Below are 27110 nucleotides of genomic sequence, written 5' to 3' on the forward strand. Positions count from 1 at the left end.
AAACTGATCTGGAAAGTCCTTGCATTGTGCACCGTATACAGCAAAGACTCCTGGTATGTTAGCATGATAGTAAACCAAGGCTATGGAAGAAAGTACTATTATTTATATGTATTTTCAAATAAGATAAACATGAAGTACAGTTTGCCATATGAAGTAGGAGACATGTTTTGTGCCTGCTTCTCTATGCTCAAGATCACGGGATGAAAAATAATGAGGGGCAAAAAGGGGTGGAAAAAGGACATAAGTATTATTCTTAACATGCAAATGAATCTCCTAGTTAAATGCTTGATCCTTTGCAACTACAAATATGATAGTGGCAGTATCTTATTGACCACGCAGCCACATTTCTTGTTAATGAATGATTGAGCCCCCCTGCACTTCCTACTTTATCTTCTTCTTCTGTCCATCTGTTCTTACAGAACTCTGCACCAGCCAAGGCAGGACTAACCCAGTATATAACTATGCAATTTGTACACACAAGTACTGTGGAAACATATTTTGTGGCCATTTGCAAATTTCTCTGTAAATGGATTCACTATTAATCTGCTCAATCAAGCCAGTATCCTGAGCCGACAAGATTTTATAATAGAGCTTTCATTTTGCAGTGTATAAATGATTATTCTTAAAGTAGCCCTCTTAGTTTGTATCTCTAGAATGCTTATTACAGTACTAACATTTCTAGGCCTTGGGGATACATTATTTAACAACAGAAAGAAAGACAAACCATTACCCTTGATTAGAATCAGCTATTCCATAAATCAAAGTGCATCTGATTTGCGATTAGGTGAAACAAGAAATAGAAGCAAAAAGACTATTAGATCTATGCAGTTAGATTGTTAGTATTCAAACACACACTTAGTATCAGCAAACCAAGAAGAAAAATAAATGAAGTTAGTTGAGTGTGGGTAACCTTTTACTCAGTCAAAAGCCTACAGACTGTATTATGCACCTTTTTCCTTCCAGCCTTTGGAAAGGTGTACGATTTGAGTCTTGAGATAATTCCACCTCCTGACCAACTCTAGAAACCATAATGTTAAAGAGGAAGAGTAAATGTGTCAGGAAAATATCTGAAGGTACTTCATAAACAGGTGTACTTTTATAAGAACAATCTTGTAAAGAACTTCTGGTCTTTCTCAAACCTGTACCTCTAAGTATACTTCTTAATTATTATCAAAAGTGCATAGAAGTAGCATATGTAGTCTTCTGTAAATCTTCCATAAACTGTACTACTCCATCTGCAGCCCACATTTTATTTTTAGAAATCGTTTTATATTCCCACATAAGTATACACTTTGCAAGTTCACTAGCATTACTAAATGAAATGTTGCTCTTTATTCCCCACTTATTCACCACTCATTTTAGTAAGGGTCCATGGGTCTAGAACATTTTTTCCTTTGTACTGTACAGAGTTTTCTACATCAGAAACCATGATATAGAAACATTGCAGAAACATCAACTTGTGAGAACAGTTACAAATCAAAGCAGACTCATTTTTTCTTGCACTCATTCATTAAGCAAATCCTTTCTGCTCTCACTGTCCAATTCTTATGCTTAGATAAACAGGAATGCAAAGTAGATGAGAATCTTAATATGTCGTAAGTGGACTAATATATCTAGCAAGATTTGAAGGCTACCTTGGTATTAGGATGAACATAACATTGTATAAAAAGAAATCACATATCCAAAACAGTGTTCTGAAAGAATGAATACGCTTTGGCAACATTATCTTTGTATAACTTGTATATATATATTAAACATGTATGGATTATATGTATATACTATGTAAATATTGTATATGTATTATATAATACCATATTATATTACATTATATCATAGTATCCAAACTTACATAAAGCAGAGGCTAATATGTTAGACAGCCTGTTGTAACCAAATATCCTCAAATGACTCTTGGTAAGGGTCAAACACATTCTTGTATTTAATATTTTGGTATAGTATTGTCAGCCTAGATTTATGTAGCTAACTGTGGTTGTATTTTGACTGTACTTTTCAGTTACTTAGAACAGCCTCAGAACTAACTTGCAATTCAGTTAGGAGCTTCTCAAATTATTTGGCCATTTTTTGCATTTTGCAATTGTTAGAAAAAGCTTATACAAGGTATCTAATAACTGTATTTCACCCAAAGCATTCTTTTACAAAAACATATCCTTCAGGCAACTAAAAATACAGCTTTGAAAACATCAAATATGACATGTTGTACACAATCCTCTTTTAGGACTTACAGTTTTGTGGAACTTGGCAACATTTACTATTGAAACATAAATTTTGGAGATTAAAAAAATCCCTGCACATTGTATCTTTTATTGTCTTTGAGCTTAAAAAGTGCTTTTTCCATGTGGGGATCAAATGAAAGTGAGCTTGGAGCAATTTCTAGGTGCCATATAACAAATGACTCCATCCCATTAGGGGTCAAGTTGATTTCTTTCTTCTTTGTTGTTGCACCCTTAGCATTGTTCCACATACTTTTCTTGCAGCAGCAACTCCTTACCTCCTTACCTTTGCTGCACCTGAGCAGCAGTCTCTAATATGTTGGAGCTAAGAATAACTAGCTCACACAATGATATTAGACATAAAAATACATCCTGAGATGAATATTTTATAGAAGTTGAAAAAGGGCAGGAGTACCAGCCTGAATAAGCCGGCATGCAAAAGAATTTAAAAACAAATTAGACTAGCTCTAGTAATTTACCATCTAGCACATAACAATTTTTATAAAAATACTTGAATAAAAAACTTCAATAGGTGACCATTTGAGAATTTTGGGAATTCTTAAGAACTGTGTGCTAGACTTGTTGCTTCTTTCTAAAGACTGTGGAGCAGAAGCTGCCTATTCAATGTGCTTATGTGGTCCCTTACAGCAAGGGAAAGAACTATCTTCCATACCCCTGCATTCTCCGCACTGGTGTATATGGACATCATGAAGAAAAGGTTTCCATGTTTTATAGGGTATGTGCCCTGCCAGCGGCCTGGTGACTGGGGTATGCTAGAAAGGAGACCCCAGTGATGTCAAAAGAAGGAACTGGATTTGCCTCTTATTGAGTTTAACATCAAACCTGGTCACCCAGTAGTAATGTTAGAAGATACTTGGACTTTATTTTTGTTCCTTTTAGAGCACTCTCTGAAGCATCAACAAAATAACTTCCCTTTAGCTACAAATTAAGATCTTAGCTCTCTAGACCAGTGGTCTCCAAAGTGGGGTGTGCACACCCCAGGGGGTGTGCAAGACGATCCATTAGGGTGCGGGAAGAAAATATTAGAACGTCTATTTATGTTTATTTTTTATCTAAGTCCAAGTTCGATTTCTTTCAGCAGCAGCTGCTCTGGCCCCAGTTCTGGGGGCAAGGCTGAAGTTGCTGCTGCCACAGCTGCTGCTGTGTCGCCAGGCCAGGGCTGGAATCACTATGTGCTCTGTATCCTGGTTCATAGCAGGGTCGGAGTCAGGGCCATAGAGAGTAAGTGGTGGTGTCGGGGGAAAAGGGGTCAGCAGAGGCTGCTGAGAGCAGGCAGCTGCTGTGGCTCTGACTCTAACTCTGGGCTTGCGCTGGAGTTGGAGCCGCACACTCTCCAATGCCAACTTGTACTCAGGTCCAAGATGAGAGGCTTTTACCCCATGTTAAATGGGGGAAAATAACTTTGTCTTGGATTCATGTAAATACAGTATTTTAGACACCAATGAAGTAGCCTCTTTGAAGTTTAGCAAGCAAAGGATGACACTTGATTAACAGGCCAGGGAACTCCTTAATGCACATATCTGGCAGGAGTTACACTAACAGGGTTCCACTACTTCTGAAAGTTTTCTACGGAATAACTGGCACTAAATGGAGGCCTTTCCATGTAATGTCCTCTGGCAGCATTGGAACTTTCCAGCAACCCTCTGCCCTATGCTTTAACAGCAAATTTCCAAACAAAGGGTACACAGTATCTTCGCTCCTTACTACTGTTATAGCTAGTGTAGGACATAGCCTTCAATGCTCTTTTAATATAGTTTTTTTGCATCTGATACATTATAATTTTCAAATAATGCTGTGTATATCAAACAAACTCAAGGAATTAAATGCTGTGTTATTCAGTGCAGAAAGCAAATAAGTGAGCTAGAATACACAAGACCTTAGGAAACGTGCTCTCTCTGTGCAGTTTCAATATAGGAATCAAGAGAATATGAATTCACTGCAGTAGTGGCATCCATGTAATTAGATTGCCTAAAATGCTAGATAATAAAACTATTTTCACCAGAGGTCTTCAATATAAGTATTATTTCTGTGCTGCTAACTGAACTTACCTTAGGATGAACTCCAGGAAGTGGAGGCCGGTTATCAAAAACAACATCTATAAGGGAATTGAATATAGTTAGTGTGTAAGCATGCAGACTGTGCTGTCATTCTCACCAGGGGACTAGAGGTAGGGAACATACAGTTAAAAACAGAAATCTTAGAAGGTGGATTTCATGTTAATTACACATTTTTAAATCACATAGTAACTACCACTCAGAAACTTAAATGAGGACCATCTTGTTTGCTTTTGTTCTTTGAAAGTGTTGTCAGGCTTTAGGACAAGAGGTAAATGATATGCAGTCTCTCAGTGAGGCACCCAAAGAAGGTGGTGGAAAAAGTTAGGGCACACCCACTCAGCAGGTAACTGATATTCACCCAGAAAAAGACTCCTTGACACAGAATGACAATCCATGCTTTGTCGCTTCAAAGTGGGGTAGTTGGCCAACGGTCAAACATGGGGTACCAGTGGGTGCCGTCCATCCCCATGGCAATCAATGGAAGAAGGGAGAGACACTTCTCAACCTTCTCCACCCTTGCAACTCCAACTAATCTTAGTTTTCTCTTTACAGGACAAAATCAATTACCTTCTTCACTAGAGTTGACATTCCTTCCCTTAGAGATATTCTCATAAAAGGATACTGAGGACGTTCAGGAACCTCATTTGTATTCTGTATTTCTCTAAGTCCCACTGCAGGGCCTCCCTATAGCAGATCTCATCTTCACCCAGACTTATCACTTCCTCCTGCACTGGCTTTTCTTCACTGGAAAGTTCCTTCTTATTGAAACAACATTTTAGTGCCCTGTTACCTTGCATAATGCCAAATATAGCTGCCATGAGTGCAGACAAGGAGTCTTGCGTTTAACCCCATGTCAGCTAGCTGTGGTGAAACCCTTTTTTCCAGCAGCTTTTACAAGATGTTAAAAATTTACACTAATCACTGGGTTGTGGCTGACATGGTGCTAGTTCCCAGACAAACACTAATTTTCAGATGAAGAAAAGACGTTTTGGGACTGTTTGGGACTTGTACTACACACTTCTACTTAAACCACTGTTTGGGTTTATCTAGAACGTCTTTCTGCTCTTCAAATAGAATGCTTTCCTGGTCTACTGGCCTTGGAGATCTTGCAGACAATTCTCTGATTGTGAAAGAAACACCATCCCAAGAAAATTAGAATACTTGATGATAGCAGGGGACTAGTGGTCAGTGCTTAATACTTAAGTATCTGGCCTCTAAAGTGGGATACTGAACCTGGTCTTTATACAACACAGAGAGTTTAGAGCTAAATTTAAAACAGCCAACCTGCTGATTGGGAAGCTGCCTGAATTTAACATGTTCAATGTTCAGGGTGAGATCTAGCAAATGGGAACTACTGAGCAGACACGAGCCTTCAAACCCATCCTCGGGTCACTTTGTTTACTTAGGGTCCACAGCCTTGCACCCTCAGTAAAAGTAGAAACCTACCCCTTCACTTTTAAGAATCACTCTTGACTTAAAATACAGAGGCAGCAGGATCTTCTAGTACAACTTTAGTGATCAGGGCCCTTTTGCAGGGTGTGGAAGATCTTGGTTCAATTTCGTTGTCTGCCTGAAGGATTCAAACTTACATTTCCTATGCAAAGGATGCAGATCCCCAGATGGTAGCACATTTTCTCACCCCCACTGATGCATAGGGAAAAAACCCTCAATATTCACTAGAACAAAAAGAGCAAGAAAGAGCACAGCAGTGAGCCTCACTGCGTAGTCTAGTGGTTATGGCACTCCTGACAGAGGCAAATTCTGGTTCTTGCTCCAAGGACTATTTTCATATGGTATTCAATCACTGCTTTGTGTAAAGTATAGAAACAATGTGGGAAGCAGAGATAAGAATCTAGGACTCCCCCATGTGTATTTTGTACACTTGTGCTGTCTTGTTCACCCTCCCTCACTGTGCCCCAGTGAATCTGAAAATTCCTTTTTGTACAAAGGGCGCAGCTTCAACAGGAACCCAGTCTAACCAACCTCAGACTAGTCTATTTAGCAAGTGGCTATGGGATTTCTTCTGGGAAGTGGAGGACTTGAGTTTGAATCTGTCCAGGTAGAGGAGTGAATTGTATGCATTGTTCTGACCACCAGGTATTAATTAAAAGGAGGGTAGCATTACCATCACTTCCTGAAAGTGGGAGTTTTCATTCAACTTTGTAGGGATCCTGATCTTGTAGGGGTGTTGTAGGCATGCTCTAAGGAGGGCAATCTCTCAGGGGACTTAGCAAGAGAAATGCTTAATGTTTGAGTCCTAAATGGGCTTAGGCATGAGGTAGGCACTGGACTGCTCAGGCCTGTGAAGACTGGTGTTGTTCTAGGAATGTGCTGAAACTCAACTTTATGCACCTGGGGAAGGGGAACTTAGAAGTCAAACAGGGAGGTACACATAGAGTTTAGGCATCTCCAGCATTAGATGGAACCTGGTGGTATTTTAGCACCACAGGTTTGTACTCGAGTTAAGTACCTTCAATTATACTTAATTCTACAATAGGCTCCTAAATCCTCTTTTGGATCTGGCTCTAATTGCCATTGGCTCAGCAATTATTGGAGCCTAGAATGTGTCCCTTTATAAGTGCCTCTCCAACCTCCCCATGCTCTTTTCTATATGTTATATAATTAGAAAAGCTAAAGATTAAAGTCTGAATTTGGATTCACTATTAACCCAAATAACTGCTATGTGGAAGTCTTTATGATCCTATTCTATTAATAGAGAGAACACAAACATACCTTTCTACCATCATTAGAAAGACTATCTCAGTATTTCATAGCAGTACAGTTAACTTACCATTGTCTGAGCCAATTCGTGGACATGGAATTGTGAGGACTCTTTGTAAGCCATCTGGTTTATATGAATAATGTTCAACTAACTACTAGGACAAAAGAAGGGGTGGGGGAGAGAGACAGACATAGTGAGAAAGAAGGGCGAGGTAATGGAGGAAAGAAAATACTGGGTTACATTTGCAGAGCTGCAGGTGCCTCATTTTATTTTCTGTGTGTTTGTCTACGTACAGACTACCTACTGTATAGCTGCATTGTATCATGTCAGCTTCCTCCTAATTTGTACCTAGACATTTAGGTTTTTATTCTTGATGCTGCTACTTACTGAGTATGTGATCATGAGTGTTTTATATTTTACCTCCCACCTCACTTTTCATCCCCCCTATCCTTACGCAGCTGTCTGTCTGTACACTCCTCAAGGGAGGAAGTTTATTGTACAGTGTCTAGGCTGGGACTATAGGAGGTAATGAAATCTATATAGTCAATAATAGAAAGTGTAGGGTTATTAAAATTGGCATTTGCATTTTGGAGTAGTTTTACCCACATACATTGTTGAGACACTACTAGGTCTCAAATTTACCAGGACTTTCTAAATTGTGTCTGCATACTCCCATTATCTACGGTACATATTCCTTATACATAAAAAATACACAGTTCAATGAACACAGGGAAATCCTGCCTCCCTTTAGTGTTTTGCCTCTGGGGGTAGGAAATCTGCCTTACTCACACAGGTCTTCTTGACAGCTGTGGAGAAAGCTAGTAAATCGGGGGGAGGGGAGGGCTGTCATTTTTAACTTAAGTAGAAAAGGGATGTGGACAACTGGAGTAAAAGCCAGCAGTTATTATATATAGTCAAGAACTTATGTTATAGATTTACAATTATAGATTTACAATTATAACTGTAATGTATTTGACTTAATGTATTTTTCCAGGACACAGAAAATTTCTGCCGGTGTTTCAACTGCCTTAGTATTTCCAATTTACCTGTACATATACCTTGCACTGGCTCTTCTTCATAACAGACTATATTATCATCAGCAATCCATTCCTTGATTGATTAATCTACACCAGGATTTAGGCAGACACTCTTGGTAACTCTAGCCAAGAGGGTTTATTTTAAATTTGCAATCTAGAGAGTATAGGAGCTAATAAGGATTGTGTGTGCCTAGCATTCTATCATCTTTGTGCTTACTGACCGGTTTTGTCTCCTGCGTATCATCAGGGGAATTACACAAATGCCACAGTATTGTACTACTAGTATTTAATTCTACCATTTACAAATGCAAATGCTTTTTTATTCTAAGAAATGTGGAATTCAGTGAATAACTAGAGCAATTTGAAGCCAAGCAGTAATGGCACATTTAAAGGGGAAAAAAAACATTAAAACCTATACAACCTACATTGCTCTGATAATAAAAAATCCTACCTCCCCAACTTTTTTATAGTCCAAAGGATAAAAGTCACTAAAAGTTTGAAATACAGCATAAATTAATATGCAAAACATATGGCCATTTAGCTAAAGATTGTTGATGCACAGTGAAGTAAAACACAAACTAAGTAGGTTGTATAAAAACATGATGACAAATAGCCAAATGATTCAAATCTAACAGACCTGCCAGAGAGTGTCAAACTTTTTTCCATCTGGTATAGAAAGCTTTCCTGTCTTGTTTCTGTCAATACGATAATGCAGTACTTTTCCATCACTAAGCACGCAGAGAGCATAGGATCCTTTGTTGTCCCTTTCCCTGATTCTGAAAGGAAGAGAGAAATATCAAGAGTTATTCTGTGCTCTTAGCAAGCATCCATATTAGATAAATCATTTTACATAAGCTTTTCCAACAGAAATAGGACAAAATCTGTACCAGAGCTTCTGAGGACTTCTCTAAAAAATGTTTAGTGCATTTTAAAGGGAATTTTGAATTATTTTTTTTTCAAAGCGAAAATGATAAACCAGAAATTCCACCATGTGGAGCTATTTGCTAGGGAGCAACAGAATGCTGTGCTCTGCACAACATGACCATTAATTTGTTCAGGGGCTCTGCATCAAGCATTTTGGGTCCTGCAGGCCTGCAAGGGCACTAACATGGAGAACAGAGCTCCTGTGTATATGTATATATGTATGGTTGTATATATCTCTCTCCTGAACCATATGTGAAGTTATTCTGTTCTTTGCTGCTCTTTCATAGCACCTGATGAAACAAACTTGAGTTCACAAAACCTTGTGCTCTATATACATCATATTTAGTTAGTCTAAGGTGCATATCTATCCTGCCTTCTGCCTGACTTGACTAACATGGCTAACTCTCCAGCAGCCTGGTGGATTTAGAGAAAACTGACCTTCATTTTTTTATCTTTGGTTCTATAATATAAAAATAGGGCAATGTCTTTAATTAATAGCAGGTAAACTTAAGTATAAATAAAAGAAAACCATTTCTCTGTTTCGTGCTTCAGCTTAGGCTATTCATTACTGTAAATCATTGTCAAGGAAAGTACTGGGATTTTAAAAACATGTCTAATATACTGTACTTACTTGAAGAGAAGACAGCCCTGATTAGAAGACAACACCCCCCCAATAGTTAGATGCTATATATGGAACATTTATAAATTTGTGCTCCCCCATAACATTTTGCCCCAGCTGCCCCTTCCTCCCAGGAGCCCCAGGCTGGCCACATGCTCAATTAATGGCACAACAGAAATGAGCAACAGAGTTATCACATATTTTTTGTGTGATAACTTTGTGGCTTATTCCTTGTTTTATTATACCATTAATTGCAACAACTCAAGATATGATTAACTGGTTAATCATGTCTTAAGTGTAATGTGCTTCAGTGAGCAGGAGGGAAAGACTTTTTGGTGAGCTCTAGTTACCCTACAGCTTCCAGAGTTTAAATGATGCTGAAATTAGTTATTAGTACATGTACGAGTAGTTCTCAGATTTAAAAGATTGAAGAGCTATATCTTTAATGAATCATTTCTCAAAGAGCTTGTAGATAAATATAGCATAATGCCCTAACATGGTACCGAGATCTGTGCTGGTGTTTCACCTATATATGTCACCACTTTGCGACTCTCACACAGCCCTCTGTATTGTTTTCCTCACTTCCGGGCTGCTGACTGTTCCCTTTCTTGATTTCTGATTGCATCTCTTTCCTCTCTTCTCTGTGTATAAGATAGAAGTCTCTCTTCCTCCCCCCCGCAACCATCTTTTGGCCTGTAATTCTTTCAGTATTTTTTGTGCTTCTCCTTTTTGTACATATATGGATTCCCAGTGGTATCTACAGGGATGAGTTTATTCAGCAGCCTGAAATATGTAAGCCACAGCTGAATGGCTCTATAAAACAGCCTCATGCAAAAGAAGCAAACGGTAGATTAGGCTAGCAGACTGAGGAAGAGGTGCTCCAAAGAGGTGCATGACAATTGAGAAAATGTTATACCTATAGACCATATTAGGTAAAAGACTTAAACACCTAAGAGTTAGCACCATTTTGGTGACTGGCCTCAGAGTGGGATCCATAACCGCAAATTAAGGTGCTTAGGTTCTATATACAGTGTGCAAAGGCAGGAAGTTGCTTCAGAATAGTGGTCTGAGTTGACCAGCAGGCTGAGCAGGGCGTTGCCTCAAGTCAGCGCAGTCAGTATGCAGCCAACTATGGATAACTAATAGGGAAGATTTAGGGCAGGTTCAAGTCTTATATGCTGCTAACTAGAAGCTTTCCCGCAGGTACCTGGGATTCAAAGTCCTGAACCTTCTCTTGAAGGTAGGCTCTAACACAGTAACTTTTGAAGACCAGAGTAAGGCTTAGGGCAGCCTATATTCTAATGGTTAGGAAACTAAACTGGAAGTCAGGAGATATAATTTTTAAACCCCTCTGGTTGAGGAGGGAATTCAACCCTGGGTTGCTCCAACCACTCAGCTATTTTTTAAATAAGTCATTACCACCTCTAATTTGGTTTTAAAATAAAAGAGTGAACCCTGCATAGTTTTTTTTTTACAAGAAATGAATAGTATGGGGACTTCCCTTCAGGACAAGGTTCTGGGCTATAGATCCCGAGTGATACATTGGTAGAAGGGCAATGTTTAAGATTCATCTCCATCTTCTACCAGTGAGCTTAGCAGCAGCATGCCAAGTGTGCTGACTTTAGCCTGTTCTCCGCTCTAGATCCTGTTCTGAGGTACCTGACTCTCCACATATTGTACAAGGAGCTTAGACCCCTAAGGTTTTAGGTTTCCATCCCAGCATTGCAGATATCTAATACAAGTCCATTATTAAATCTAGACCATTATTATTTCACAGCACTGGCAGTAGCATATCACAGTTACATGTGATACTGTAATACTGGGTATGAGATGTTGTTTTGATTTGGCTCATTAAACTTGAACATGGCTTGTCTTAAGCTTGTTCACGTTCTGTTTCGGTTCTGAACAGCTCATTTTGCTACTTTGCATGAAAAGTGGTTTTTGTTGCTTAAAACTTGAACTTAAAGAACATAAAAATAGTAAACCAATGACCTGTAGAAAAGGGAAATAAACATTTTTTTTCTAAAATCAATTAACTTGCCTACTACTTTTAAAGAAAACTGACCCAGACTGTCTGTGGTTTTCTTTAACCTACAGGTATTTTCTTAGCACACTGACTTCCTGTGTGCAGGCTGGCCAGTGGAGTGAGCAAGTTTTGCTAAAATGGAGAATGACTTGCAGTTTGTCATCCTGTGTACTACTATACGCAGATTGGAACAGAGGAATATGTTGGAATGGAAGGCACTGTCTTTAGGCAGTTCCACGGCACCTGGACCTCTTCTCAGGAAATAAACTGTACTCAGTGCTCTGTTAACTTTTTGTAACATGTTAAGTAATAACATACACAGTATGGTGGTTTGCTCTACTGAAGCTGAAAATGTACATTTGTCATTGTCATTACTGTTAATGAGACAGACCTGCACACATCCTCTTGGGGCCTGAAGAGATGCTTATACCATAACTTTAAGGATCGTGGGTCAGATGCACAGAAGAATATCTGAGACTAAAGCAGCACTTTAGCAGGACATATGCAAATCTAAAGTTATGGTCTGAAAATCCCCACTCAGCTACTGCTTAGTCCTGGAAGCACCTAAATTCCAGAGACACTGCAGATTTTGACTTCAAAATTATAGAATCAATGAGTCGGAAGGAACCTAGACAGATCATCGAGTCCGACCCCCCGCCATGGGCAAGAAGGAGCACTGGGGGTGGCAGGGGTCATAAGACCCCAGCCAGGTGCCTATCCAGTCTCCTCTTGAAGATTTCCAGGGAAGGTGAGAGCACCACCTCTCTGGGAAGCCTATTCCAGGCTCTGGCCACCCTTACCATGAAGTAGTTCTTCCTAATATCTAACCTAAACCTCTCCTCCCTCAGCTTGTGGCCATTGTTCCTGGTGACTCCAAGCGGGCCCTGGTGAACAGACTTTCCCCGAGTCCCTGCTGGTGGCCCCTGATAAGGTTGTGGGCAGCCACAAGATCCCCCCCTCAGTCTCCTCTTGCGGAGACTGAAGAGATTCAGGTCCTTCAGCATTTTCTCATAGGGCTGGCCACAGAGGCCCTCAACCACACAAGTGGCCCTCCTCTGGACCCTCTCCAAGTTCTCCACGTCCTTCTTGAAGAGCAGTGCCCAGAACTGGACACAGTACTCCAGCTGTGGCCTGACCAGTGCCGCATAGAGGGGGAGCAAGACCTCTCTGGACCTGTTAGTGATGCCCCTGTTGATGCATGACAGGGTGCGGTTGGCTCTGCCTATTGCTTCATTGCATTGGTGACTCATATTCATCCTGGAGTCAATCATGACTTCAAGATCCCTCTCTGCCTCTGCGCTGCCGAGAGGGTCAGCCCCTAACCTATAACCATAATGCTGGTTCCCTCTCCCCAGTGCAGCACTCTGCACTTGTCTTTGTTGAACCGCATCCTGTTCAGATCTGCCCACTTCTCCAACCTATCCAGGTCTGCCTGGATGCGGCCTCTGCCTGCCGGTGTATTCACTTTACCCAACAGCTTGGTGTCATCAGCGAACTTGATTCTATGATTCTAGTAGACACACTCAGAGCATGTGTAATGCACACTTTACAGAACTGGGGTCCTTAAAAATACAGTGGCTCTCAACACTTCCTTTAAGAATGTAATTGGAGAAGGAAGAGCTGGTCCCCTTTCAAATAATAGTCTAGTGGTTATCAGCAGCATAAGAACCTGGCCGAGAGCCCTGGGTGGCTGCCATAAACAGGGACAGCAGTGGCTTCCAGTTGCTGCTGCCACTGCAGTCATGATCACGCAGTTGTGGCAAAAGCCATATTTTTTTGTCCTCCAACCCCACTGCTGCCTGAGATGACCGTCTTTGATGTCCTGCCCTAGTTATGCTACTGCTGGTTATAGACTTCACCTAGGAAGTAGAGACCAGTACAGTAGTACATAGGATGGTTCAGTTCCCTCCACTAGTACACAGGAAGGTTCAATTGTCTCCACTGCCTAAGGAGATTTATACCCATATTTCCCTTCTCCCAGCAGTGTCCTCGCTATGATATTGTGTGCATCATTCTGTGTATGCGTGTGAAGCATGGAGAAGCATTTTTCACTCCCCCTGCTGAAGTTGTGTCAATATGCAGAATGTAGGTGCAATGAGATGGAGTACATGTCTCAAACCCAGTTGTGAGAAAACTCACCAGGGGGAGGGGATAGAGGGAATTTGGGTTCTGGTCCTTCTTCTTGGACAGTGTTTGTAGTTTGCTTTGGAGAGTTCCTGGATAAAAGCATGCCAAAATCCCACCCCACTGACCCTAAATCTAGGCTCTAGATTGATCTAGGCCCTGCAAATACATTGTCACAACTCAAATCTAGGGGTGTCTATACATGAGCAGGGAGGCTGCTTTGACATGCTGAAATTCCAGCGCTTTGGAGCAGACTTGATTAATCATGGCAATTACCATGCTCCAGCAGCCTCCCATGTCTCATGCATTATTGTCCCCACACTTCAAAATGGCAGCGGGGGTGCTTTATCTAAAGCTCGTTTGATGAGCTGTAGATAAAGCACCCCCACCACCATTTTAAAGCTCAGGGATGCTGATACATGAGATGCTCTGGGCACTTTACTTAGAACGGGTTGTGAAGCCGCTCTAATTAAACCACCCCTCCACTCCTGGGTTAGGGACATAAGTTACATATAAACTGGTTTAAGTCATCAAAAACTGGTTTAAACCTGTAACAGAACAGAAGTTCAATGCATATAAACAGTTTCAAAACGGCTGAAACTGGTTTAAGATAAACCTGGCTGAATGTAGTATCAGACTTAACTGATTTGGTTCAAACCAGTTTTTGAAACTTCTGTCCCAGGCCCCTTTCTGGTTCAAGTTAAATCAGAGCCCCCAGCATCCCTTCTTTGCTAGAGCATCCCAGCATGCTTTCCAACCCTGGGCTAGGCATTACTCTCTGGTCTAGCAAAGAAGGGTTGGAGGGGAGAGAGGTAGGGAATGCCCCCTAGCCCCCACCCCCAGGCTAACCTAGATGGGGTCTGGGGCCAGGAAGAGGGGTTAAACCCCCCTTCTGCTGAGTACAGAGCTGTCCTGCCCTGCTAAACTTACTGAAAGTTACAGTTGGCTGTTACTGTGGACCACAAATCCCAGAGGCACCTTTAAGCAGGAAGAGGAAATGAGTGCAACCCTGCAGAGTCCTGCTGTTGTGATGCTGGACTGCAGATCCCAGAGGCTTCTGAGGCACCAATAGGAAGTGTCAGACAGCCATGTTCTAGTTCCCCCGGCTTCTGACCTGAGTCACTGCAGGCACGTGGCTGCAATCAAAGGTAAATGTGTGTCCAGTTGTTTCTCAGTTTAAACTTTGTAGCTTAGACTAATATACAAAGACTGAATCAATTCAGCTTCAGGCTTTTTTACTGTCTGTAACTAGCCCTGGAGTATGTGTATAAATGCCCTAAACGTTTAGTGAGATAGTGGAAATGATCCTGGGTACTGTTTCACAATTTCATTTTGGTTTTATAAATTATGAAAATGATCATGGTTTCTGGGGTTAAACTAAGCCTCAAGAACTCTTGCTAACCATACGCTGCTTAGGACTCATCAAAAATTCCCCCTATCATGTGCTACCTTTGACCACTGCATTTGAACAAATCTAAAAGTTACAGTGAAATGGAAGGAGAGAAAATTACCTGAAAATTATATGAGGCTCTCTGAAACCCATTCTGTTAGAAGCTTTTATGTTCAGGGTGAGGATCAATGTTAATCCATGCCACCACAATGGATCTGGGTTTACCCACATTACTTTGCATAAACCAAAACTGTTGTATAATAATTTTGAAAATATAAAAACAAAACAAAGACAAAATACTTGATTGCACAGTGCGTTTTAAATGTGCTGTACAATTTTTATGGCTCTTCAGTAGATTGTAGTATAGGCGTTAGAATGATAATAATAAACTAAATCTCTTTTAACAAGCATGGCATGTTTTAATCTTGCCTTTTTTTGGTAAGATTATTTAAAGACAACAGCAGTAAAATACTACCCATTCTTGCATTCTGCCAACCCTTACATACATTTACAGAAGTAAAATATAATAGTTAAAATCTGCACACCATGAACTTGTTCCTTCTTCCACAGGTGCTAATTAAAAATCCCACTGATTTCACTGGCAGCAGGATTATGTTCAGAGCAAAAGTTGGTGGAACACATTGGTACTTAAATCTTTCCACTATATTATTTATACATTTTATTCACCTTATTTATATGTTTTACACACAAACTTTATTTTAAACTTAACAAATGAAAATTATTTATTGCAATCCTTGGATTGCTTACAATCCTTCAATTGATTTTAATTCTTGCATTCAGTCTGCCCTAGGATACTTTCTTGGATACTTACATGACAACTGACAGCTGTCAGTAATTCTGAAGCCACAATGTTCACAAAACACCTTTTGTAGAGGCACCTATGAACGTCACTTCATAAATTTACTGGATGCAAAAAATCATGGACTAAATATAGACATTGGCTTTATGGCACATTATAACCTGCCTGCCATCAGATAACCCTAGGTAATCTCTCTATATTTTACCAGTTACATTCTATCACTTCTGCTTCCCCTCTCCCACACCTATCTGTCTCACACCTATTGTCTTCCAAGGTCTCTGATCCTCATTTGCATTTTTACAAACCTGCACTTTGCATAGTGGCTTCTATTCCACCCAGGGGAACACAAAACAACAGCCAACTCCCCTATGCCTGAAGAAGACTGTTGGTGCTCAAAAGCTTGCAAAAAACCAATTTTTTCCAACTATTTAATTGGTCTAATAAAAGATATCACATTTACCCAAAGAACCTTGAAGCCACAATGAAACACTATTTTCTCTGATAACATCTCTATTTTTATCCCAGTTCTTTCTGTTTACAAAGTATCCCTCTCTTTAAAAAAATAAAACCTATGCAAAAATAAAACTAGATTGCAAAATGCACTGTAGATTGATAAAATGGAAAATTCTTATAATTCTATCACCAGAACAAACACGGAGAAATGAGTAGCAATAAGGCTGGCTTTCAAATGTTGTGGAACTCAAAGACAGATGAATCACAGATACAGGAATGTCTTAATATCTTCACTGGTGCCTCAGACCTCTCTCCCTCAATGTCAGAACCTTCATCCCAGAAGTTCTGTGCTATCAAAACTTCAAATTGCCTTCCTCCAACCCCAATCCATCTCTGATTGTCTTCCAGTAAGTCCAGCTTTCCCCCTCAATGGCATTTACATTTTGGCTAGGCATTATTATTCCAGACATGTGCATCACATTCAATACAAGAAATCTGAGGGCAGCATTAAATAAATCCAATGCAGTCTCAAACAAAGTCATGCAAGGAAGGATGTACTGACTGCAATTGTCTTTTACATAATTATTTTTTCTTTCCTTGTAACCACGCTCAAAGCTCCTGTGGAATACTCTGTAAGCTGCAGGATTCAGCATCAGAGTGCTAGGGAAATCTCAGCTCGCTCACCTATTGACAGGTAGCCAGGTCCCATCTGTCTATACTACCAGCACTTTAGTTTGTTCCAGTTCCTGCTCCCCTCCTTTCCTCATCTATCTCCCCCACCCCAAAGCTACACTGGAAAAAGGGAGTTCGCTGTATGCAGTAGGGGCTTCTGCATAGCAACCTTGATCAGGGATCACACACCTTCTTCACTCTTTTGACTGGCACAATATTTTGTAGTGCAGACATAGCCTTAAGATGCCATAAGAGCTGTAGTGGTAGTCTGCCAGTGGCACCTGCCTAACTGTGAATTGATCAGAAGTCCTTCCAAATTTCTTGGCTGTGTCACTGCAGTTTACTAAAAAGAAGTCATGGGAAATTGTTTCAAGAACTGGAGATAATCTAGTACTTATGGGAAAGATACCCAACTTGAAACCTATCTTACATTTTGAAGGCTCTATCACTGATTAGATAGGTGATTTACTTTCTGCAATGAGCAGAGAATGGAGGAAGGAAATACTTGATAAAATACTGATGGGGCCATATCTTTCTCATTGTCTAGTGGCCCTTCTCCCTTGGAAATTTATCCAAAGGAGGGATAGAAGCAAGTCTTATGCAAGGTGGGAGAATATGAAGTAATCTACTGTATGGTCATCATTTCATGTTTTCCAATCAATTTGGTCAGTATGTGTATGTAATGTGTATATATATACTACTCCGTAGTACAGTAATGAGAATGAGAAATCTTAACCTAGCCTTCATCAGCAGAATGTTGGGCAGAATTTTCCAGTTCTTCAATTACTAAAGCATCGTATACTATTTTTGTTTTCATGGTGGCTTATGTCAGCAGTTACTAACCCTATTTAGGTCTACATGAATAATAAAAATGGTTACCAATTGCATTACACGTGACAGGAGTTAGATCACAGAGTATTTTGAAAGAGAAGCAAACACTTGAAAAACTGTAACTTGACCTTTAAAAGTACAGATATTTTAAAATATGAAATGAAAACTTGCATCAGTTGTTCCAGTATGCAAAATACCCTTGACCTTTAGTGTCACTGAATATGATATATCTTAAATTATGGTAGAGGGGACATTAGTCACATTAATGACATACTTGGTATCAGCAAACTCAAGTGTGTAATACAAGTATTCTTGTGATAGACTAATGTTTTGGTCCATTATGACTTATAATTCAAACTCTCTGTAGCTATGAATCTTCTGGTAAGAAGAACAATGTCTCATGTAAGTATAAGCATTGATTATTAGAGAAGTTGCGGGTACAGGCATTTAATCCTGAATGTTTAGGTTTGCAAACATGTTAGAAACTAACTTCAGGCTTCAGAAATTCTAAACCTGGTTTTTAAATCTTAAAGGAGGTAATTTTATAAACAAATACCTATATAACTACATTTACAAATTCAAAGGTAGATGAAGAATAAGCACCTCTAACACCAATAAGGGGTTTTCTATGACATAACACAAAACTACTACTGTAAGTTCCTATTCAGTGTTAGAGAAATCTGATATTTTAGATACTACATTTCTGTTATCGATAGGAAATGCTTTTTTTTTTGGTTATTTTTTAACTTGGTAACTGCTTTGCATACACTATGGAATAATTACCAGTGATAATCACATTCTAAATGTATGCAAACAAAAATAGAACTTCTTGGAAAAATCATAACCATTCCAATCTTTGATGAAATTTGGGACCCTGGCATTAAAAAAATAAAATACTAATAAATCTTAGAACAATATCTCATTTAGCTACTGTATTTTCATGTTACTTTTCAGACCATTTCATGAATGCCACTTTATCTTGGTCCTCTGGGGGACTGGTGGTTGGGGTATTACTCTGTAGCTTTTGAGGCCCCCTCTGTTTTCATATTGTGAAGTGGTGAACACATTTTCCTACTTCTTAAGAAAGTAAGCTCCTGTTAAAGTTATTTCTCATATAAATAATACAAAAAAATCTGAATTTACCTTTCCACCATCTCAGCAGCAAATGCCAGGGTATTGTCTAGATTTAATAAATGCAACTTAACATCAGGGAAAAAGTGCCAACACAACTAGCTAACCTGTTAAGAACTGAAAAATGATCCACAAGGAGCAAAGGGCAGTAATAAATCAATTTTCTAGTGATATTAGATTACATGCCCAATGTAGTTTCTTTAAGAATAGACAAAGTTGTCAGTCAAGAGCATTTCAAATAATAAAGAAACTCACACAAGAAGATATTCATGGCCAATTGTCAAACATATGTATGGAATACTATACCTGTAGTAAAACTGTTGTGCTGCACAACAAAACATCAGGAAGCAACACACTGGCAGTTCTACTCATTATAGTCCTCTTCCCCCAGCCCATCCAGCAATGGAAATTACAGAGAGGATGCTACAAGCAGTGAACCAAGGAAGGTGATCATGCACTGAAGTGGCATGTGGAGGACCTCACAGTCACTGAGTGTCACTGGGCAAATCAAAAACTAAAACTGCATATGAAAATAAAAAAGGAGATTCCTAGCTGGCTACCTCACAAATTCCAGGGGTTGAGCTTTCTGCTCTTTGAGCCTGTGAGGCTGCTATGCCTACTGGACATTTAGAAATGTTTGGCCTTGTTAGAGGGGTAGCTGTCTGGCCTTAAGAGAGAATCTTTAACCCACAATATCCTTTTGTGCTTTGTCACAGCATTAAAACATGAACCATTACCTTTTGTATCAATTATCAGTATGAGGTAGATAACATTTTCCTCTAATGGCAACAGAGAGACATAAGGTATCCAAGAATGGTACTTTGACACCACTGGAATAGGGAGCAAGAGAAGAATTACATTGTTAAGAAAAATATATATACAAATCCCACAAATAAAGGGAAGATATAGGCAGAAAACATATTTACTCATTCTATAAATTGGGTTTATATTAACTGGAAACTTTAGCTTAGAGAAGGAAACTTCTTCATCACTCTTAAGCATTTAGAGTTTCAAGCATGTTTTCTAGCATCCTGAATGAGATTTCATAAGCCCCTGGAAAGCCAGCAGCTTTACAGAAGAAACAATGATAAGTATCTAAGACTGCAAAAAAGAGATCAAGAAACTTTACTGAACATAGAGAAGACAATCAGTTTCTCAACTCCATGTACATGAGATGGGTGAGGTAAGCGGGGTGAATCTTGATATAGGCACTTCTGAAACTAGATAGAAAAAAATACAAGAACACTTTTAGGAAGGCAGGAATGCATATCCAACCTCATTTGAAACTCTCAATGAAAAAGGTATTGCAAATCTAGTCATAGGTAAGAGAAATCAAATGCAATCAGGTATATAGGCTACACACTGACATTTCTTTCTACTGGGAGAGTTGCTGCTCTTTCAGTAGAAACTATAAGTGCACCCCAGCTAGGCTCTCTTCACTCTACCTAGATTAATTTCTAACAAGGATTCTCTGAATTAGAAATGGTAAGTCTCTGTCTGTGATGATGGCAACTTTCCCTGCTTGTTAGAGAAGAAGTGGAGGGTGAATAAAAGAAGGAGATGAAGGGGAAAATAGAATGAATCAGGTTTAGGGTGGCCTCTTTCCTGGTAGTTATATCATTGAATTTGTCTTCAATTTTCCATCAAACTGCTGGGGGAAGAGAGGCAAACTTTTTTTTATGAACCAACACTGCAGAAGAGAATTCTTTTGGCAGTAGCCAACTTTATTTTCATCTTACCTTGATGCTATCTATGCCTCACTAACTGAAAGTAGCATAAGGACTTATTCTTTTCAACAGCTACAATGCAATTTTACCCAAAGTTTCCATCAAATATAATGAAGAACATACCTGATGGCAGGGGAACACTTATTATTGCACTAAGATTGGTTATTTAAGGATGTCTCTTTCTACCAGCTTTTAACTTGCAGGTGTTGGTGTCACTGGGCATAACCCTGGGTAACTCAGAGGGATGGAAGACCACGAGTGTCAAGGAAGTCCTTCTGCTCCAGGCTCAGAAGAGCCAAAACCCCCCCTTGCTCAACCTTTGCAACCCTTTCTCTGGCGCCTGCAATTTCCTGTCCTTCTGGAAAGCAGGTGAGCTAAAACGGTTATCTGTGGAATGCAAGGGCACTGCTCGGAGAGAGAAAGGAAGAGGGAAAGGAAAGAAAGAGGGGGGGCCAGCTGGTGGAAAATCACTGACAGTGAAACTGACCGGGGTATAAAGATCTCGCTGTTGCAGGGTTAGGTGTGCAGGATTTGAGACAATACAGTCTCCCTGTGCCTTTTACTTGAGCTCAAATAAACTCTGTCTGCTTCTCCCCCAGTGTGTTTATTTGGCGCGACGCACACCGGGCAACGAACCCAACTGTTGCCTCCCTTGGGCACCTTGTGCGGGCAACAGTTTTGGCGCCCAACGTGGGGCTCGAGGCTAACATTTCGCCTTGCCCGGATCCCTCCTGGGGTCGACGACTTGCGGCAACAACCGACGCCCAGCGCGCACCGGTGGTTTCATCGGGGGCCTCGGCAGAGACGTGGTTTGATCGACCCCAGAGGGCACAACGGTGCAACGCGCTCTAATAGTGGAGAAGTGATCGTGGGCGACGGTGTGAAACCGGTCCCTTGAATAAGGTAGAATAAGCTCAAAGCATTGTCTGTTAAGACCTGGAGACGCCCAGTGTCTCCCTGTAGGACCTGGGGACGCCCAGTGTCTCCCTAGAGTATGGGCAGGGACAGAGTACAGTTGGCAGGGTACGGTGTACACCCTTAGAATGCATTCTGACTAAATGAAAACTGTTTAAGTCAGATCTAATGACTAAAAATAATCTTAAAAGGTTCTATACAGTGAAATGGCCTCAATATCAACTGGAGAATCAGAAAAGGTGGCCTCCGGAAGAGTCAATTAACTACAATACAATTCTCCAATTACTCCTGTTTCGTTGGCGGACGAGTAAGTGGAATGAACATTTGTATGCACAATTGTTTATAGCTTTATAGAACAAGACAGATATTTTGCAGAAGTGTAATTTGACTCCGATAGAATCAGTAGTTGTTAGTGATGAGTCTCAGCATTCCCCCCCATTACTGTAATGCCAGAGTCGACGTCCCCTTTGGCTTTAACACCTCCACCATATAAAAGCCAGATGCCCCCAGTCCCAGAGATCCCTCCCTCAGTGGGATTTTATCCTTTACTTACTGAAACTATAATAGCCCGGCCTGGAGCAGATAGGCGTGCAGCCCAAACCATGCAAGTATACACCCATGTACCTTTTAACCCGGTGGACCTGGCGGCTTTTAAAGCACAGGCTAGAAAATTTTCAACTAGCCCGAGTAAGTTTATCTCTGTCTTTGAGAAATGTTTAGCTAGTCACAAGCCTGACTGGGATGACTATAATATTCTTATGCGAACCTTATTATCTGAAGTAGAGCGGAATCAAGTTATTTCCAAAGCCAAGAAGGAAGCACAGCGGAGGCATGAAAGGGATCCTGTCAATGTTCCTGTTCCGGCAGATGTGGTTCCCCTAGCAGACCCTAGATGGGACCCTAACAATCCTGTGGATCATACCCGTCTTACCTCTTACAAAAAACTACTTATGCATGAGCTCAGGCACTCGACTATCTGACATAATAACTGGGCAAAGCCATATAAAATAGTACAGAAGCTGAAGAAAAGTCCCGTTGCATTCCTACAGCGCATCCGAGACGCCATTCGGCAAAATACCAGTGCAAACCCAGATAATCAGGCGATGGAAGCAATTATAAAGAGTATTTTTACCAGCCATGCAGCCCCTAATATAAAGAAGAAGTTACAAAAGAAGGAAGACTTAATGGGTATGTCTGTAGCACAAATCCTAAAAACTGCAAACAGGGCGTATACTCTCAGAGAAGAAAAAAAGGACAAGAGACAAATTAGAATGCTAGTAGCAGCAGTACAGGCTAGAGTCAGAAAAAGGCCACAAGAAGGTGGGAGAAGCAAAGGTATAAGGGGTCGTGGGCACGAGCTCCCTGGCCCACAAGAAAGACGCCTGAGACGAAACCAGTGTGCCTTATGCCGGTGAAAGGAACACTGAAAAAATAAATGCCCAGAGAAAGGGAGAAACTGTACTCCTGTAATGACAGCTGAAGGACAGGAGTAGGAGTGTCAGGGGAAACAAACCACCCCACCCCCGGAACCCCGAGTAAAAATGCGAGTGGGGAATTCAAAAATTGATTTTTTTAATAAACTCCAGGGCAGCACGGACCGCTGTAAATCAACCTCTTCAAGTTCCCGTAGCGGACTCTCTCACCGTGGTGAGTGCCACAGGAAAAAAGACTCAGTGCCCAGTGTATGCTCCTGCAAAATGTGCTCTGGGAGACCGGGCTCTTTCTCACAAATTGGTCTACCTTCCAGATTGCCCAACACCCCTGCTAGGACAAGACCTGCTTTGTCGATTAGGTACATCACTGCATTCTACCCAGGATGAAATAACCCTCACATTGCCCCCTGAAAATGCATGGATAATAACCCTCACGGTTGAACCCTCAGCCATGAACGCTCCCCAGGAGTGAAACCAGTGAGAAGACCAAGTATACCCTTTGGTGTGGGCAGAGGGGGTCCCTGGAAAGGCTACACATCAAACCCCCATTAATATTCAACTACTGCCAGGAAAAGGTCCAGTACAAATCAAGCAGTACCCAATCAAAAGGGAAGCCAGAGAGAGACTGCAGAAGACTATAAACCGTTTCCTAAAGTACAGCATACTGCGAGAGTGTCAGTCAGCCTGGAACACTCCTATCTTGCCAGTACTGAAGCCTGATGGCACATATCGACTAGTGCAGGACCTAAGGGTGGTTAACGAACGGGTTAAAACTATTCATCCTCTCGTCCCAAACCCGTATACCTTGCTAGCCTCCGTAGGGAGGCAGTATACTCATTTCTCAGTTCTTGATTTGAAAGATGCTTTCTTTACAATTCCAGTTGACCCCCCCCCAAAAGATATTCTCTTTTGAATAGAAAAACAGAAAAAGGGTTAAAAAACAACTTTGTTAGACAGTATTAGCCCAGGGATTTAAAAAACTCTCCCACCCTTTTCGGCCAGTCCTTAGCTAAAGACTTGAAGGAGTAAAATAATAAGCATAAAGTTCTCTTGTTACAATATGTAAATAATTTATTAATTGCTGCCATAGATTTAAACTCTTGCCTTAACGCCACGGTAAGCCTCCTAAACTTTATTGGGCTTCGAGAATATTAGGTGGCTCGAAATAAAGCTCAAATTACTCTACCCGAAATACGATACCTAGAATTTCACATAAGATAAGGGGAGCACCAGCTTTCAAGCGAGCAAAAAAAGGCTATATGCCAGATTCCCATCCCAAGCAACCGTAAGCAGCTCAGGGCGTTTCTTGGCATGGCAGGTTTTTGCAGAATATAGATCCCTAAATTTAAACTATGGGCAAAACCACTATATGACTGTGTGAAAGGGGCAGACCATGACCCCTTTTATTGAACTCCAGAAGCCGACAAGGCATTTAAAATACTAAAAAGAAAACTAATAAAAGCCCCCGCCCTGGGGTTACTGGACCTTTCTAAACCTTTCCAATTGTATATACATAAACCAAAAAAAATAGCTCTGAAAATGCTTACTCAATTGTTGGGGGCATAAAAACGTCCCGTTGCTTATTTCTCCAAACAGCTTGATCCAGTTGCCAAGGAATGGCCAGCGTGTTTACGAGCAGTTGCGGCACCTGCCCTAATACTTGAAAAAGCTGAAAAATTAACGCTAGAAGGAGTCGTGCAAGTGTATACCCCTCATATGGTCCAGGCTCTGCTAAACGCAAAGGGGGGTCTCTGGCTCACCCAGGCTCGAGTAGCTCAGTACCAAGCTAAGCTGTTGAAGAACCCTAAAGTGACTCTGCAGCCCTGCCCCTCCCTCAACCCGGCTACTCTCTTACCTAAAACGAAAAAACAAAAGCATGATTATTTAGACATCATAGATGCACAGTACTCCAGCCGTGCAGACCTACAGGATCAGCCACTTCCAAATGCTGATTGTGAATAGTACACTAATGGCAGTAGCATTGTTATAGAAGAGCAAAGGAGGGCAAGTTATGCTGTTATAACCCTCTATAATGTTGTTGAGGCCAAGGGTTTCCCGCCGAAACATCTGCTCAACTTGCTGAACTGGTGGCCCTAACCCGGGCGCTAGAACTGTCAAAAAAAACCCGAGTCAACATCTATACCAACTCTAGGTATGCTTTTAATATACTACATGCCCATGCTGGCCTATGGAAACAAAGGGGACTGCTAACAGCCCAAGGCTCCCCAGTAAAGTATAAACCCCAAATTCTCCGACTCCTGAAAGCTGTTCAACTACCCTCAGAAGTGGCAATAATGCACTGTAAAGCACATCAAAAAAAAGATCAAGACGTAGCCAGGGGTAATGCCCGAACATACAAAAAAGCTAAAATTGCTGCCACCCTGAAGACGCCGAGACCTGCTGACATCCCTATACATGCTCTCATTCCATCAGTGGGGGAACTCCCAGATCCCCAGTACTCATATAAAAAAAAAAAAACTAGCCGACAAGTTTGGTCTCCAAAAAAAGAAAAAATGGCTCTGCTCCACGGACGAAAAAATCCTCCTACCAAAGAGCCTGACCCAGCCGGTATTGCAATGGCTACATCAAACTACACACGCTGAAAAAGAAGCTCTCACTCAGTTGGTAAACAAATATTTTCTAACCTCTGAACTTCGACCTCTGGCCTCCCAAATACAGACCAGCTGTTCAATTTGTCAAAAGAATAACCCTCAACCCAGTCTCTCAGCACCTCCAGCCACTTTGAAATCTACTCCAGGCCCCGGACTAGTTTAGCAAATAGACTTTACTGAGTTCCCCCGAACTCAAGAATTTAAATATCTCCTTATTATAATAGACCAATTCAGCGGATGGCCTAAAGCCTTTCCATGTCACAATTGCACAGCCAAGACTGTAGCTCTAAAATTCGTCCGGAAAGTTATTCCCCGCTTCGAACTTCCCCAGTGGATGGAATCTAACAACGGAACACATTTCACTTCAAAGATCATCCAAAACATCTCAGATGCCTTACAGATCCCCTGGAAACTCCATACTGCATGGTGACCACAAGCTAATAATGTAGTAAAACGTACAAATCAGACCCTCAAGCGTCATCTATCAAAGATCTGCCAAGAGGTCTCTCTGCAATGGCCCGATACTTTGCCCCTTGCTTTGCTTCGTATCCGTGCCCTCCCCAAGAAAAAATTAGGGCTTAGCCCCTTTGAAATTATGTTTGAAAAGGCATGGCCTATGAACAAGATGCCGGTTCTAGCAGAAAAGTAAAAAATAGAATATAATATTTTGTCATAGTATATGTGCTCTTTGTCTACTGTTCTTTCTTCTCTCCATAGGTACACTAAAAACTTGCAGCCTCTTCCGCTGAATGCTCCAGTCCACTCGTTACAGCCGAAGATTCCATGCTCATTCGGACCTGGAAAAATAAGCCCCTCCAAGAGAAGTGGAAAGGACCTCACCCTGTCCTACTAGTTTCCCACACAGCAGCAAAAGTCAATAGACACAAGAACTAAATTCATCACGAGACAGACTTGGCATGATCTTTCTCCTGGCGTACGGAGTAAGCCGGTTAGCCAAGCTATATCGTCAACTTTCTACGTTCCTTACAAAATTTGCTAATGACACTTTAGCTATTAAAAAGAGCCTTAACTCCGAAATTTATCAACCTCGTTTATTATCTCTTCAAAACCGTCAGGCCCTAGATTATATTTTAGCTTCTCAGGGCGAGGTATGTGCTCTAATTAAAAACGAATGTTGTACTTATATCCCAGAAAATTCCCAAAATATTAACAAACACATTTCAGCTGAACAGGCTTTTAAGCTGTAAAAAAGTAAAAAACGTGAACCCCCTGTCTTTGATTCTCTCTAGAGCTGGTTGCCCAACCTCGAAAGCCTAGGAGCGGACATCCTTAACCTCCTGATCACCAGTGTTGTGTTGTGTTTAATTACTCTCCTCTTATTTGTATGCTGTAACGCCCTCCTGCACA

At 40.9% G+C, this 27110-nt stretch overlaps 1 protein-coding gene across 8 annotated transcripts in view; it reads right to left on the reverse strand.

The window, feature by feature from the left end:
* SYK (spleen associated tyrosine kinase) overlaps window positions 1-27110 on the reverse strand; it is a 334582-nt gene that overhangs the window by 20650 nt on the left and 286822 nt on the right. For 7 of the 8 annotated variants that reach the window (XM_090038531.1, XM_090038534.1, XM_090038529.1 and 4 more), the window contains 4 exons: window positions 8703-8841; window positions 7098-7179; window positions 4298-4344; window positions 950-1018 (listed from right to left, as the gene is read on the reverse strand). In XM_090038531.1, coding sequence (XP_089894657.1) covers window positions 950-1018; window positions 4298-4344; window positions 7098-7179; window positions 8703-8841 — 337 coding nt within the window. The remainder of the gene's footprint in view (window positions 1-949; window positions 1019-4297; window positions 4345-7097; window positions 7180-8702; window positions 8842-27110) is intronic. The other variant, XM_090038536.1, reaches the window with a different exon arrangement.

The sequence above is a fragment of the Crocodylus siamensis genome, chromosome 3, assembly GCF_052110815.1.
Source record: "Crocodylus siamensis isolate JL-2025a chromosome 3, ASM5211081v1, whole genome shotgun sequence".
Taxonomy (NCBI): Eukaryota; Metazoa; Chordata; order Crocodylia; family Crocodylidae; genus Crocodylus; species Crocodylus siamensis.